Source organism: Passer montanus, unplaced genomic scaffold (genome assembly GCF_014805655.1).
Source record: "Passer montanus isolate IOZ18808 unplaced genomic scaffold, ASM1480565v1 scaffold3, whole genome shotgun sequence".
NCBI classification, from domain to species: Eukaryota; Metazoa; Chordata; class Aves; order Passeriformes; family Passeridae; genus Passer; species Passer montanus.
In genome coordinates, this window is record NW_024367707.1 from 20,282,011 (window position 1) to 20,297,550 (window position 15,540).

The 15,540-nt window shown below is 45.8% G+C and overlaps 2 protein-coding genes across 2 annotated transcripts in view; one reads left to right on the top strand and one right to left on the bottom strand.

The window, feature by feature from the left end:
* The window catches only part of MAP4K4 (mitogen-activated protein kinase kinase kinase kinase 4), a 162,052-nt gene extending 147,491 nt beyond the window's left edge, over positions 1-14,561 (bottom strand). Inside the window, exons 1-2 of the mRNA XM_039714422.1 lie at positions 14,425-14,561; positions 14,053-14,118 (exon numbers count right to left, since the gene is read on the bottom strand). Coding sequence (XP_039570356.1) covers positions 14,053-14,118; positions 14,425-14,481 — 123 coding nt within the window. The 5' untranslated portion in view covers positions 14,482-14,561. The remainder of the gene's footprint in view (positions 1-14,052; positions 14,119-14,424) is intronic.
* A 301-nt stretch (positions 14,562-14,862) lies between these two features.
* Positions 14,863-15,540, top strand: part of LOC120504569 (translation initiation factor IF-2-like) — a 5,554-nt gene continuing 4,876 nt past the window's right edge. The window contains exon 1 of the mRNA XM_039714178.1: positions 14,863-15,369. Within this exon, the coding sequence (XP_039570112.1) occupies positions 14,895-15,369 (475 nt within the window). The 5' untranslated portion in view covers positions 14,863-14,894. The remainder of the gene's footprint in view (positions 15,370-15,540) is intronic.

The window sequence follows — 15,540 nt, forward strand, 5'->3', positions numbered from 1 at the left end:
CTCTGACCACAAGCTCCAGAGCCAGGCTGACACTCAGTTTAGTTCCTCTGACTTCGGCAGACAGGGTGTGTTCCTGGACAGTCGAAGTACTTCTAGCTTTACAAAAGCAATCTAAGCTAAACCAATATACACCTCAACTCTGCACAGAGATTGCTTCTATCATGCTCTTATTCCACCACACTTCTTTATCTCTCAAATGACATTTACAGCTCTTAAATCATTAGCATACTGGTGGTTTCATAATCTGTTAAAGGGTGCATTCCCGCTGGCCTAAAACAGCAAAGATGTTCAGAATATTTCCCTCAAAACATTCAAACCATGAAATGTCATATTTGTTGAAGAGAAGTTTGGCTCGGGTGCTCACAAGACTTTCTGCCGTCACGCAGAACTGTTCCCGAAACGAGGTGGTTTTGCTGACGGCTGTGATTCAGTCCCTAGTCATTTCAGCATGTTGTTTTTACCATCTTTCAAAGCTGTCCATAGTCACTATTAAAAGAAACCCACAAAATCCAGCACAGCAGAGGCAAACTCAATCTCTGCCTCGCAAAGAAACTCAGGACTGAGCATCTTTGGAACAACCCTGTCCACGTCTTGGAAAGAGCAGCACCTCAAGGTCAGGTTATAAACACATCTCTCAGGGAAGCACTCTGTACTGCTGCTGGGTGCACAATCTGCCCAGGAGAAAAAGGAATGGCCTTGAAGACAAAGCTATTAAAATTTTACTAGGTGAAATGTTTACTGAAATAAATCTAGTCCTTTGCACTCTTGATTATTATCATAACACATACAGTAACTGACACACAATTAATGGAGCTTTAAACCAAGAGCTCTTGCAAGAAAAACACAACCCAAACTTTTCAGTTAACCTAGACAAAAAGACAGATTTTGGTAAATTCCAGCAACACAAGTAGCTTTGTGATATTCCCTGTTTATTGGGCACCTCTCACTCCCACAAATGAGCACTATCTCCGAGCAGAGGAGGTGAGAAAAGGCACTGCCAAGTCAGTAGCATCCCCCACCACTGACAAAGACCCCCAAGCAGTCAAGGCTCAGCAGACACAACTACCACCCCACAGTACTGTACCATCCACACCCTCTTCAGTGGGTTTTCATCCACATGTGACATCTCACAACAGCCAACAGCTGAGACAATGGCACCCACAAAAAGAATTCTTAAAGAATAAAGAGGATTTGGGATTCTTCCCTTAAGAAGAATCTCCTCCTTTCCTAAATAGGAATCCTACAGGTTGAACAGATTTTAGCACTAACCAAACACTTCAATACTCAGGTCTAGTGGCTTTGTTTCCAAACACACAAGGATCTACAAACTACTTTGATGTCATCTTTATAGATCTGAAATGCTGTTTATATTTGTTTTTCCCATCTTCTCCTGAGTTACAGAGAAAAGATTAAAATCCACAGTATGGTGCTACTAGGTCAATCGCAGGTATCTCCAAGACCCAGTGTTTTCAGCACAGCTCTGAATCATGTAAGCCAGGAGGATCCCCCTCCCTGCAGGAATAAAGCAACCAGATACCACCCAAGGTGTTCCATCTGTCTGCCTAACCTTCCCTTCTCCTTTCTGCAACAGGAAATCCTTCTGATGGGGAGCACAAAATAAAACCTTCCCCTTTCCCACATAGCCCAATGCAATCACAGCATATGTATACCAAACACACCTTCTTACAACACCAGCAGGCACTGACTACACACTCTGCTAGCAAAGAGCTCAGAGGTGCAGAGCAGCAGCAGATGAGGACACTCCAAAGCCAAGGACTGATCTGTGAACAAAGTGGCAGTGTCAACAACAGTGGTTTCATTGCCCATTTCTCTCATCCTTTCCCAAAGCCCAGCACAAGCACTGCCACAACACTTGGTCCATGAAGGGGTACCTCCAAACTCAGCAATTAGCCCAAAGGATGTCTTCTCAGTAACAAATATATCTTTATTCCTGAAGAAGAAACTAGAGCACTCCTCCATTACCTCAGAGGAAACCTAAGGAAAGGTAACATTACTCAGAACTGATTTAGTGCCTCAAGCCATTCAGAAGACCATAAAGCCACTGACAGACAAGACAAGCAACTCATTCACAAAGGCTCTTTGATCTTAAATACAAATAAAATTAGGTCAGTATTAAAGATTTTCATTCCTTGCCATGTAAGATTGCAAAAAGGCTAAGAAAAGCTTTTCCCATTCCTTCTTTTAACACTCAAGTTATTTAGCAAGTAACATTTCTTTCACATGACTTGAAACATTTTCTCCATATTCACTTGTCATCACCCCAGAACTTAACTCTTGGTGAAAATACACAGAGGGAGCTGTACAGAGTGTTCCCCATAGTGCCCAAGGACAAGTCAGGTCAGAGAATTTCAGTGTGTTCCACATGGGGGAAAAAAAAGAAGAGCAAAGTACACCTTTCACAACACCCAAATCAAAAAGAAAAAAAAAGAAAATAATACTTTTCATTTATTTGTTATTGTAAGCATTCCAGTGATTTTTAAGAGATGAAGATGAGAAAGCCTGTGCTGTCACTATTAATAGGCTGACATTCTTTCTTCCCCCACAAGACCACACCAGAAACACAGGCGAAGGCGAGAAGTTATGGGAAGCTGGAGTCATGCCAGCTCTGCCAAATCCCAACTCTGCAGCACAGGGACTACTCCAAAGAGATCCCAGGACAAGTTCTCACATCCCAGACTCCCCTGTAGTTCTCAGTGATGCACCTTTTGTTCCTTCTCCTGCAACAGTACATCATTAAGTTCATCTGCTGAAATAGCAGTGGTTGACAGGATAATCTAAGGATATAGCATCACCTTGCATCTTCAATTTAACATGCTTAGCTGTGTTAGGGTACCTTTAAAATTTTATTTATTTGCTTTCTAAAGCAACCAAGAACTCTCTTATGCAGCAGAAGGCCCCTGAAGCTATCACTGTAATGTGATATCTGCTCATAAATGTCAATATACCAATTTTAAAGGTATTAAAGCTGCTGTTTAGTCATGGTTAAAAAACCTAATACCTTCCTCACCTCCATTACAGACAGCAATACTGTCAGCAATTCAGTTCAGGCCCTTTTGCAAAAGACAGTTAAGCAGAAACCTCACCGACTGCATGCCAGCACATAACTCCACCACAAACACAAGTAAAACAAGCAGGGGTACCATGAGACTCGCTCTATGAGATCCACCCACCCAGTCACCCCAGGACATTCAGACCCTTTCTCTGGCAGTTTTTAAGATACCACACAGTCAGCATGCAAAGTCTTCCCTCTCTTTGGCATGGGTAAGCACAAAAACTGACCCCAGCCAGTACTAAGGCAAAAGAAGGAATCTCTTGATTAAAGCACATAACTACTCTGTGTTTAGAGGTTCAGATTGTACCTTTGTCATGTATTTCCTGGGTGGCTGGGAATAAACTACATCAGTTCCCCACCATACTTGCCTCCCACCTCCTCACCCTGTAGTAAAACACAGTGGATAACTTGAGTATCAGAGAAGCACATGAGAGTTCCACTTCCTTCTGTGTTTATGCAGGAGATTACCATGCAACTGAAAGTTCAGTTTAACAAATGGTGTGCAGTCTGAAACTTCAAGTACTTCAGGAATGTCCGCTGTAGCTGCTGAAGGAATATCCAGGATATTGTCTCAAAAAAACCCAAGTGTTAATCAGAGAAAAGATACTTGGATTTAGAACAGGTTGAGATTTAAACATAAAATTCACAACCAAACTAAACTCTACTAGCTGAGCTTACAGACAGGAAGAAGCAATTACAACAACACAGGTGGGAAAAATAAATGAAATAAAAAACCAAACAGGTTTGATGGGAAAGGATACCTTACAGAGAAGCACACATTTGAAAAAAAAAAACAGTTTGAACGTCAGGCACTTAATTACAACCTTTATCAAGATCATCAAAAAGCTAAAGCACCTCTATAATTCTCACCTGACAAACAGTAACCTAGATTAAATGTGTTCTCTGTAGATGTATAATCTACCTGAACAGGAACGACCCCAGTGCTTACTGCTGAAGCACAAGAGGAGACACGAGGCACGGACTGCTTTTCACACTGATAGATTTACTTCTGCAAAACTTCTGAGGGATCTGATTGAGAAAAACTGTCTCATAGAAGTTACCATACTTCATATAAGAGTGCAGAGAATCCTGAGAGCAAGCACATTCGCCTCTTGGTACCTACAAAAACAGGTCACTTACGAGTTTTTTTGAGAACATGGATGTTTCCCTTCCATGATGGGCAAGTCGGGTTTTACACGTCATTCACTTTCATATATTCACTTACAAAGGCATCTTCACTCTTACTGTATGTCCCACAAAGAACATGGACAGCAAGAGCTGCTACATGCATGGTGCAGAGTAGGGTCAACCTGTCCAATCTTAGATATTCAGATGACAAACCTGAGACATTCATCAAAAGTTCCCGTTTTAACTAACAGACAAAGACTCAGGTAAAGAGCAATTTATCACATCTCATCGTAGTCATCTCCAGAAGCCATTCTGTGTTCTATTTCTCTACACTGAGTCCAAGAGCACACAGCTCAGATCAAACAGCAAAAGGACAGTAGGCAGCTCACCTACTTAAGCATCTTCAGAAGTACTATCCAGGCCCACTGCACAGAAACAAGCTGTAAATTACTGAGCTTCTGTGTGTAAAAGCAGCTCTCACTACAAAATGCATTTTTCACCCATCAGGCCACCATAACATAACTGGAGATACACAGCACTATCAGTTTTTTGGGAAGCACAGAACAAACTTAATTACGACTTCCAGTCAGCAAATACTTCACTGCAATATTTCTGCTACACCAGTTCCCGCAAGAATTATTTTGATTATTGCAGTAGCTCATAGTAGTGGATTACATCTAGGGATCACCAGCATGCTGACTTTCTTTCTGGACCCCTATCTGTAAGGGTTTATAACTCAGTTACAAGCATTCCCTCTTGAAAACAGCTTTTTAAGACAGGTACAGCTGCACTTCCATTTAAGTCTTCTACTGATTTTTCTTTGGGAATCACAAAAATAAAGAAAAATAGTGAACCAAAATAATATTGAGAGTCTCTGACTCTAAGATACATAAACCCAAGCAGGACATAGAATACTTTACAGTAACACATTAGACCTTAAACTTTTCTGCATTTGAAAACAAAACAACCCAATACCATTAGATAGCTCAAAGTTTAGGGATCAAAATTTGAAACAGGTTTATTTTGTTTTGAGCTTGGAGTTTAAATTAGAATCATGAACGCTTGCCCATTGTCAATCCCCACAGCTACTCTCTCTCAGTCCTGGGAAGAAGCTCTTGAAACTGCCAGAGCTTAACTGAAATTGTTGTATTTTTAAGATTTAAAGTAATTTTTAACAGAGCCAGTTCCAGGGTGCATCAGCTATGAGATAAACCAGCAAGTGTAAACTATTGCCCTGGTAGTCCACAGGAAGTTAATAAAACAGATTTGATTCAACCAATTATTTTGAGCTGCTGCCATTCTTTTACCTACCTAAGCAACACTTTCTCATTTCACCTCTGTCCTCCAGTGAAGTTTCCAAGTGGAGGAACTACAGCGAACAAGTCCATACCATGGACCGGTAAAACACTAGAAGTAACCCAAATATTTACACATAAAACCAGCATGACTTTCAGAGCCCTAAAACATCCAGTGAAGTAAGGGGAACTCCATGTATAGATAAACTGAAAGGAAAACCCATGTTGGGGGATAAGACATCACAGAGTAAGTAGTCAAAGAAGAAGCAGAGGGATGCCACAGATGGACGTGTGGACCTGCATTTCCACGTGCAGAGTGAAGGAAAACCAGGTACAGAGTGGAGCAGCATCACACTGCAAGCCTATGGTGCCCAAAGGGATCTTTCAGGACTTTCTCAACCAGGGTGGTGATGAGAAGGGCACTAAGAAAGTGGACCTCGCCAGCAGCCCCAGAGCCAGGGAGCTACTGGGGAGCTCAAGGCACACAGGGGCAAGGGAGGAAGCAGACAAATGTCCCTGGCACACCACCAACAGCCCCAGCAGCCACATCCTGACCGCAGCCCACAGCAGACCTTTTGCAGGGGTAGCACCACCTTGCTCCAGGAAGAGAGTGGCTACAGTTCATGTGGCTCCTTCAGCCCCAGGTACAAAGCCATGAGTCACTGCAATCCCTTCACGGAGAGCAGCTGTTATCGATGCGCCACGGGACAGCTCCAAAGGGAGGTGACAGAGACATACTAGATAAGCCCTACAATACCAGTATAACTGCATCCATGTTAGGAGTTTTACCACGTTAGCTGTTTTATTGCTAGACAGGCCAATCAAGACCTGTTGGCACTTGCAGTGTCCTATTTGTACAGAGATAATGACAGCCACAGTGCCAGAGCAACCCGGGGAGGTGCGGCTCCGGTGGGAAAGAAGCATTCTACCAGGAGTGTGAAACAATCTCCCCCAAAAGACATCCCTTATTCTAGCACATGGTCACAGCACAGCTAGGTGGACTAAGAGAGGTGTCCTCAGCCTGGGCCATGCTGATATCAGCACAAAAACCAGTGTCCATGAACATTCCCTTGGTGCACATAAGCCCAAGGCCTGGCTGACTAGTCAGCTGCCATGGCTAAAAGCTAATCTCTTTCATAATATATATTTTTAATATTAATTATATGTGCTAATATGTTTCTACTAACAACTAAAGTGTCCTATACTTTTTTTTATATTAAGCACTTTCCTGACTCCACCCTACTTTTTCTTGTCCACAATTATGAACAGTCCTCTAATTCATTCTCTGCATTTAAGCCATATTCTCCTTCATCTTCTGATTTCCTCTGTAAATTCACCTTCAGTAGACTGCTTCTCTTTGAACTGTCCTGCTATCCATTCCCACCTCCAAATCTTCCCAGAGATTTCACCCTTCACTTGCAACTACAATGTGAAATCAAGCAGGAGGCCACAGAAGAACCTTTGGAAGATGGTCAACAACCTTTGTGCCCCCAGTTGAGCTGCACAGGGCATTAGAGATAGGACTTAGCTACACCAATTTCTAAGTAAAGTATGGATGCCTACTCCACCCACACCTCTATCTGATCCTAATGTGCCTCAAAAGTGCAAATTCTCTGAAAAGGTGAGCATCTCCACTTCCCAGTGTCTATGATTTCATCCTTCTTTAGTGGTGCTTTTCACAGATTTTCCAATCAGCAGCAAATTAAAACCAACACCACTGAGGTCAAATTATAATTATTAATTACACTCAGAACAGCAGATTTCATTCTGCTGCAGGACAGCAAAGCCTGGGAGAGCAGTGGAGTGCTTTGCCAGCAATACTATCAAATCTCTAGTCAGTATTTGCTCCTCTTTCAAAAAGCTGCTTTGTCCTTTTTCCAACACTGAAACAGATACCACATGAGTTAGGACTACAGGGCCCCATGGCCACCTTGGAGGAGATACATCAAGCCTTGCTCAGGATATGACAAGGGACCAGGAACTGAGGCTTAGGTGGAGGTATCATGAGTTTCACAGCAGCATATTGGCCATTCAGTAGCACTCCACAGCTTCTAACTAGTGGCACATTTCTTGCGCCCCTGTGAAAGTGTTTCACAACACATCCAAAACAGAAAATACACTTTAAAATAATATTGAGATGCAATGTCAAAATCCCCAAGCCCTCTACAATCAAATCTGCCTCAAGGTTTCCAAGAGGTATGCACAACTGTGGGCTTTTTCCTCCTCCTTCCCAGAGCTGTCTGATTTTAGAGCCAACAGTATCTTTTCTTGAGCCTGTGCTAACCTGAGAAGTAATAAGGGACCCATAATGTTACAAACATAAAGTATTTGATAAGAGAACTCTTGTGCAAAGCTATGAGATCCCCTCCCAAATCCACCTCTCGTTCAAGCAAGCTGAATTCTTTCCACCACTTTCTGTGGGCTGAGACCTAAAATAACGATGCAGATAAGGATCTTACTGTAACTTTGACTACAGTCAAGCTCACATTGTGCAAGTCAATGCTATTGAGCTTAAATATCAACGTCATCCAAAGCCTGATGGAGCCAGAGCGTACAGTCAGAAATGTAAAATGGAAAAAACAAAAATACCACTTTCCTCCTCAGAAAACAGATCTCAGGAGGGTAGGCATAGAACGTACCAGGCTAAAATCACTCTTGCAACAGCAAGTACCACTTAAAAAGATGACTAGAACACAATGTGTACATACAAACACATGCTAGACCACATGAGAAAAGTTAGCTAGCATTCTCGTCCAAAAAATTTATACTAAAAAATGTATATGCTGAAGGCAAGGAAATGCAAAGGGTGAGCACCTCTTACAATGCTGCATTGCCTTTGGGGACGTTCCTCTACATCATTCCCTTGGGTGGGAGGTGCAGACCTGCCATCATCACAGAGACCAAAAGAAGGATTTCTGCACACTATCAAGCCAAGGCTCTGGCATTTGGAAGTTGAGAACATGTCACCAAACTACATGACACTGCTTGGAGAGAATAGAAATCAATTAAGGAATGGAAGGTGTACATTCCTGGTTTCCTCCTTTCTTCACTATCCCAAAATAACTAAAAACCCCTACTAAAAATTACTAAAAACCCCTACTCCAGGCCTTACAGATAAGGCCTTACTGACCTTCTTCATGCCTGGTGCAAGAGGAAGAGACCTTGATAGGGAAAACCATCCACCCATACAAGCCCAACAACCCCCACCATTGCCAAAGGGGAGAGTCCGTACATGCAAAAAGCAAGGAGAAAGTACTAGATGATTTCAATTGAAATTTTATCCACACCAGTTGAAATATCTTCTGATAGAAAGCAGAAAAAAATTTCTAGGAGTCAGCACAAAACTCTGGGCTGGATCTTGTTATATCCATCACCTCGAAGCCTTGCACACACCCAAGTTCCAGACTGCTGGGTGCTCTTCTAATTAGTTCAGAATAAGGAGTCCCTGCCCCAGGAGTTTGCAAAACCCCCACATTTTGCAGACAAACAGATGGAACTGGGGGAGGAAGAACAAGAGGGACATGTGGTTACCCACAACTGCCACACTACTTTCCTTTCTCTTTTTCTTTTTTTTTTTTAATAAAAATAAATATCAGTAATCCCCACTGGCCACCTGCCTCGCTTTTGTGTATTTAATTAAGAAGGATTTGGGTGATGGAGAACTGGTCAAAAGTTCAGCCAGTTTAGGGGAGGACAGGAGAGTAAACATCTAGCTGAAGGACCCAAAAAATGCCACCATTCCAGCTGCTGTCTGGTCCTTCATGATTTCTAAAACAGCAAGGTCTCACTTTGCAACACAATCCACAAAAAAATCAGAGGAGTAAGGGAAGAAGTGCAATTCGTACTTAAGAGAGCTGGTCTGGACCAGTTCCTGAAAGCCAGTGACCTCACTGATCCCCAGCACAGTTTGTCTTTATAGTGATAAGACTGGAATTGTGTTCATGTTTAGCAAAATCATTTGAATCCACAATGACGTCCCTTTAGCAGTGAGAGAAACAAAGGGGAGAGAGAGCGGAAAAAACACCCTAAACTGAGTTACTAGAGAATACCAAGAACTGTCCTATCTTCCTACCCCCCCAACACAGTCACCTTGAAAGACAGAAAGTCCATTAAGACAAAAATAGGGTATCCTTGGCGTGGGAAAACATTTAGCAAAGTTTTAATTTACTTTCAAATCAGCATTTAAACGATCACATCTTACATCACTTCCTTTTACGAGCCAGCAGTTAGGAGACAATACACATCATTTACATGCAGTTTTGGAAGGCTGCAACATAGATCAACAAAAGAAGCCTTCACCATGAATTAACTATTACAAGACTCTTAGAAAGTCACTCCAGCCTGTGTCGAGGGCAATTAGGAGTATCATCCCCTAATTCTCATCTTTCTGGTGCACTCCTGTTATGCCTCAGAACTCCCACAAATACAACCTTCCACCCAAGTCATTGCTGCCACAAGAAAATGACGATGTCTGTGAGATGTAACAGCACACTCACAATGGTTAAAGTGTTAGATGTCTTTAAAACAGACACATACACAACAAAAGAGAAAGTGACTAAGCAAGTTAACAGTGCAGCGTCAATAGCAAAATTACAGTGTTTTATGCCTCTATGAATGACCAGATGATAGAGATTTTAACATTTCAGAAGTATTAACCAATTGCCTTTAGGTCACAGGTAATTTCAGCATTAAAAAAAAACAAAATACCAAAAACCAGAATGGAAGCAAACACCCAATTCAGACCTTATCTTGAGACAAATTTCAGGTGTGTTCTCATTTGGCACAAGCCAAACTTCATATTAAGCTTACTGCTGGATGTGAAAAACTAAAATCTAACCGCAGCAATGCCAAAAATGCTTCTCCCACTACTTGCAAAGATCAAAAAGCCCTTAAGGCAGCCGATCACTCGGTGAGCTGGCTGCGAGTCCCAGTTACACGGCAGCGGGACGGGGCTGGCTCAGGAGGGAACGGCCCGGGGCTCCCCGCCCGCCGCGGGCACAGGCGCGGCCGGGCCGGCCCGCACACGCCGCTCGGCTCCCGCCAGCTGATACCGACCTACCCAAGGGAAACTTCCCCCTCCCAACTCCGGCACTGGCCTGGGACTCCTTAAAAGTGTGAGAACGAGCGACCCAGGGGGTTCTGCGGCCGGTCCTTCCCGCCTGGGCTAGGATGGAACGCTGCCGGCCGTACTTGGCAGCGTTTAACCTTTTGCTTTCTCTCTAAGCTAAGTGGTGCAACTTCCACGCCATCGTTGTCGGGTTTCGACCCAAGCAAGAAAGGCAAAACAACTCTGGTTCCCCAGGATTTCCGAGCAGCAGTAGAGCTGTGCTTAGTCTCAGGATGAATGAATGAGCCAAGGCCTGCTGCCCCTTCCCCTGTGCTGGGCGAAGGCTTCTCCAAAACACCTCTTCCTTTCTTTCACACACCCAGGGCTGGGAAACCTCCTTTTTTCTTTTTTTTCCTTCTTTTTTTTTTTTCCCCTCATTAATTCACCACTGCATAACAAGCTGCTCTTGACACATAACACTTCTTCACACAGAGAAGGTGTAAGCAAGGTTATGAAGACAAAAACAATAAAAACTCTATAGACTCCAGAATCACAGAACTGTTTGGGTTGGAAGGGATCTCAAAGATCATCTAGCTCCAACCCCTTTGTCATAGGCAGAAACACTTTCCACTAGACCAGGCTGCACAAAGCCCCATCCAATCCAGCCTGCAATGCTTGCAGGGATGGGGCATCCACAAGTTCTCTGGGCAACTTGTTCCTGTGCCTCACCACCCTCACAGTGAAGGATTTCTTCCCAATACCTAATCTAAACCTACTCTCAATTTAAAGCCATTACCCCAATTCAAGCACAGCAACAGAAAACTTAGTATTTTTACCATGTCACCACTGAGGTCCCAGGCCCACAGTAACATTCCACCTAAGACAACCCATTTAATGCATAAAATGCGGGAGTAACTCCACTTGCATTCAGGTGCCAAACATCCAAGGGCTGCCCTCGCATTTCATACACGTATAAACATCTACACACCTACATATAGCTAAATAAACAGCTAAGGTAGAACTAGCTACAGAAATATCTCCAGCCAGATAGATGAGCTATTTCCAGCTAGCTCAGCTAAGGCAAAGAGGAAGAAAAACAGGGCTATTTTCTGCTTTTCAACAGGTTGGCGCCGTCCCCTTCCCAGCGCTGCTGGAAAGCTGCCTCCCCAGCCAGGCAAGCGACCTTCGGCATCATCGGCGGGTGCATGAGCTAGACAAAGAGATAACGTCATGCCCTCTCCGCTCCCTCCGTGTCCTCCCCGCAGTGGCAGGTAGCCAGCCAATCCCGCTCCCGGGTGACATCATCGCTGATGCCTGCACACGGATGTGGAAGTACACCAAACTACAGCTCGGCTCCTCAAAAGCAACCGACACCCCACCCCCCAGCCCCTCGGGATGACAGGCCGCTTACAAGGGAAATAAAACCATCCAGGAAGAGGGATTTCAAGAAGTGGGTTGCTGGGTAGAAGGAAAGCGGAAGGCAACGAGCAAATTCGGCCTAAACACGTTTTTCCCTCGGTTATGCAGTTCCTATGAAAGCCCTCAAAACATACACATACAGTCTTATCTTTGGGTGTGGAGCATCTCGCCTAGCAAAAAAAAGTGGCCAAGAAAAGTTGGCGGTTTTTTGCAACAACTTTTGCAACAACTGCTTTTTTTTAACATAACTTCATTAGTTTAAAAAGAAAGATTTTTATCGCAGCAAGGAAGTTTTTTGGTTTGGTGTTATTTGTTTACATACAGCCCTGTTAGGTGTCCACATGTACATCAGTGTATGAACATAAATGTGGGCAAACACCTAAGAAGAAGCAGTGCCAACCCAGACTTAAACACCTGTCAATCCATTACTGTCTAGCAGCTTGTACAGCAAGAAAAGAGACTGCCTGTTGCTCCCGTTATCACAGTGACACCGATGACATCAGGTGCTCATTCAACTCTCTTCCAAGACAATAAATGCATGTGCTCAATTTCACGCCTATTGCTGACTATTCTGGGAGAGCTCTACCTTACTTAAAGAAAACAAAATTTAACATTTCTGTTGTCAAGACTGTTAAACTAAGGAGAACTTTGCTCATTAACTCAAAAGCATTAACAAGTACACTGAGAAACAATGCACTAAACTGCAATAATTAACACGAGAGTTTCAAGTCCCACATTCACACCCTATTAATTTTTTTTTTAATAAGGGTTCAGATGATGCAAGCTCTGGGAGAAAATGATTACAGAAAAAAATTGCATCCTTTGAAATGGCAGAAAAAAAATTAAATGGTCGAGGTTGTGTCAAAGTGCTGCTTTTTACTCATCTTCCCCCTCTCTTGTGGCCCTTTGAGCCACATTCTTTTTTTCCAGCTTTATAGCAACAGCAGCAGCCTGGCTATTCGAGCTCAAGTCTTAAAAAGCAACTAATACACTGTGCAGGCAGACTAAATCTCCATCAGGAAGGCTGAGGTTCACGCCCTCATAACAAACTGACATGTGTTTCACTTGCAGAAGAGGCAGCAAAGCGCTTTATTTAGTTACTGGAGCTGCAAGCAGCAGTATCTTGCCATCAGGGAAACTCAGACCAATTACACTCCCTTGTTTATAAGAAAAAAGAAAAACAAAACAACAACAAAAAAGCAACCAAAAAACCAAACAAGCAGCTAAGCATCTTCATCTCTCTCCTTCTCTCTTCAAATGCATCTTGCATTTCTATAGTTTAAGGCTAGAGCCTTCAATCTTTAGCCAAGTATTAAGTCTGTGCAAATAATTAGTCATCCTAGTAGCTAGCACTCACTGCAAAGTCATGCAAGCTCAAGATTTGTTTGTTCCACTGACTGCACACTAAAGGGTAAAAAAAGAAAAAAAGAAAAAAGTAGGCTAGTTTCACACCCACATGGGCACTCTCTGATTTCTATTTTTTAAAGTCATACACTTGTCAAACAGGTTATTCTGGGAATTCTGATTTCCACAAAATAAGCTTCTCTGTTTCGGTCACTTATTGTCACTCTGCACCCCTCACCTCTGCACAGCCCATCAGATGCACTCGCCCCCAACTCCACAGCTTCAACACTCACAAGGAAACCGGGTGACAATTTTAATTAAGGCCAATGTCTTTGTCTAAAGTCACTGCAGCAGCAGCAACTTCCATAAGGCTTTCCAGCAGCAAAGCTGAATAAGCCTGTGGACGTGTTTGTATAACAGAGCCAGACTCTGACAGCGTCCACTTGGTTTGGTCATTTCTCTGGAAGGAGCACAGAGAAGAATAAGGACAATAAAGGGGTATTTCATCATTACAGGACGGGTACTTGGGAGAGTAATTTATACCCATCTGAAAAACCAGAAGCCAAGAGGCTGACAAACTTGACAAGGCCAGCAACAATGACAAGGGCAACACTTCTACCAGCCCTCACTGTTCCGGTTGCCAGTGCGGGTGGCTCGCCTTCAGCCGTGTGCTCAGCCCGGCGCAGGCACCGGGTACCCTCTGGAAAATCGGCAACAATAAAAAGAGAAGAAATTCTGACACAAACCTTGTAGACTTGCCCGTACGTGCCATTGCCAACCACTTCCACCAGCTCAAAAATCCCAGCGGGGTCCTAGGGGGAGGAAGGGGCAGAAGGGGCGGGAGAGGAAAGGGGAGAAGAGAAGCGGGGTTACACTTTTGTTCAGGCGATGGCTGCTGGCAGAGCCCAGCCAGCGAACCCGGCTGCTGGCGGCGTGCAGCTGTTGCGCCCTGTTTTTCCACGCACATGCCAATACATGCAAACAAAGGAAAAGCAGCCCAGGGCCGCGGTCCCCCCGCCCGTCCCCGCGGGAGGGCTCCCCCCGTGCGGCCGCGGCCCCCCGCGCCCCGGCACCGGCCCCGGGGGGCCCCCGCCCCGGCCCCCGGCACCGGCACTCACCCGCAGGGAGGAAAGGTCGATATCCACCAGACTTTTTGCAGGAGAATCGTTCGCCATTTTCCCGTCTCTTCTTTTTTTTTTTTTTCCTTTAAATATTTTTTTCTTCTCTGTTAAATAATAGCGAGGCCGCTCCCCCCTCCCTGGAGCAGCTGTGAATTGCGCGGAGCTCCGCTTCTCTCCTCCCTTCCGCCCTTCCCTTCTTCACTCCAGCCCCGCCGGGTTGAAACTCTTCAGCATTGGGAGGGGTTGGCGGGGGGGATGATGGATAGATAGATGGATGGTGGGAGGAGGAGGGAAAGGGAGGTGAAGGAAGGGAAGGAGAAAGGAGAAGGGGTGCTGCGGTTTGTCCGTCCGTCTCCCCGCGCTGCAGTGCGGGGCTGGATCCCCCGAGGATCCCGGCCGGCCGGTCGGTGGGTGAGCGGGTGAGTCGGTGGCTGCCCGCGCGTCCCCAGCGGCAGCGGGCTCACACCATGTCGCCGCGGCGGCGGCAGGAGCGGCGCCGGTGCCGGCAGCCTCTGGCAGCCTCACGATGCGCCCCGCACCCGGGCATGGCACGGCACGGCTCGGCCCGGCCGGCGGCGCTCACGCCGGGAGCCGGCAGTGGCAGCCGCGGCCCCGCTCTCGCATGGGGGGGCGGCTCACGCCCAGCGCCGCGGCGGAGCCCCCGCCGCCTCCGAGCCCTTCCCGCGGCGCTGCCCTCGCATCAAACGGCGCCGGGCACCGGCGGGCAGGGGCTGCGCGTCCCGGCGGCGGCGGGGCAGGGGCGCGGGGCTGGAGCAGGGTGCTGCGAGCCAGACAAAGCTAGCCGGGGAGGAGGAGGAGGAGGAGGAGGAGAAGGAGGAGGAGAAAAAATATACTGCGAGCGGAGAGAGAGAGAACAGCTCCCCCTTCCCTTCTCCAACAGGAAAAACCGGCGGAAACGCGCCCGAACCAGAGCACTGCTGGGTAAACTCGCGGGGAGAGAGAAAGAGAGAGGGAGGGAGCAGCGAGCGCGGGCGGGGAGAACCGGCCTCGCAGCCTGCCCGCCCCGCCGCCCAACAATAGCCCCACGGGGCGGGGGCGGCCCAGGGCGGCCCTTGCCCGCCGGCCCCGGCGCTGGGCCCCGCCGGCGGGAGC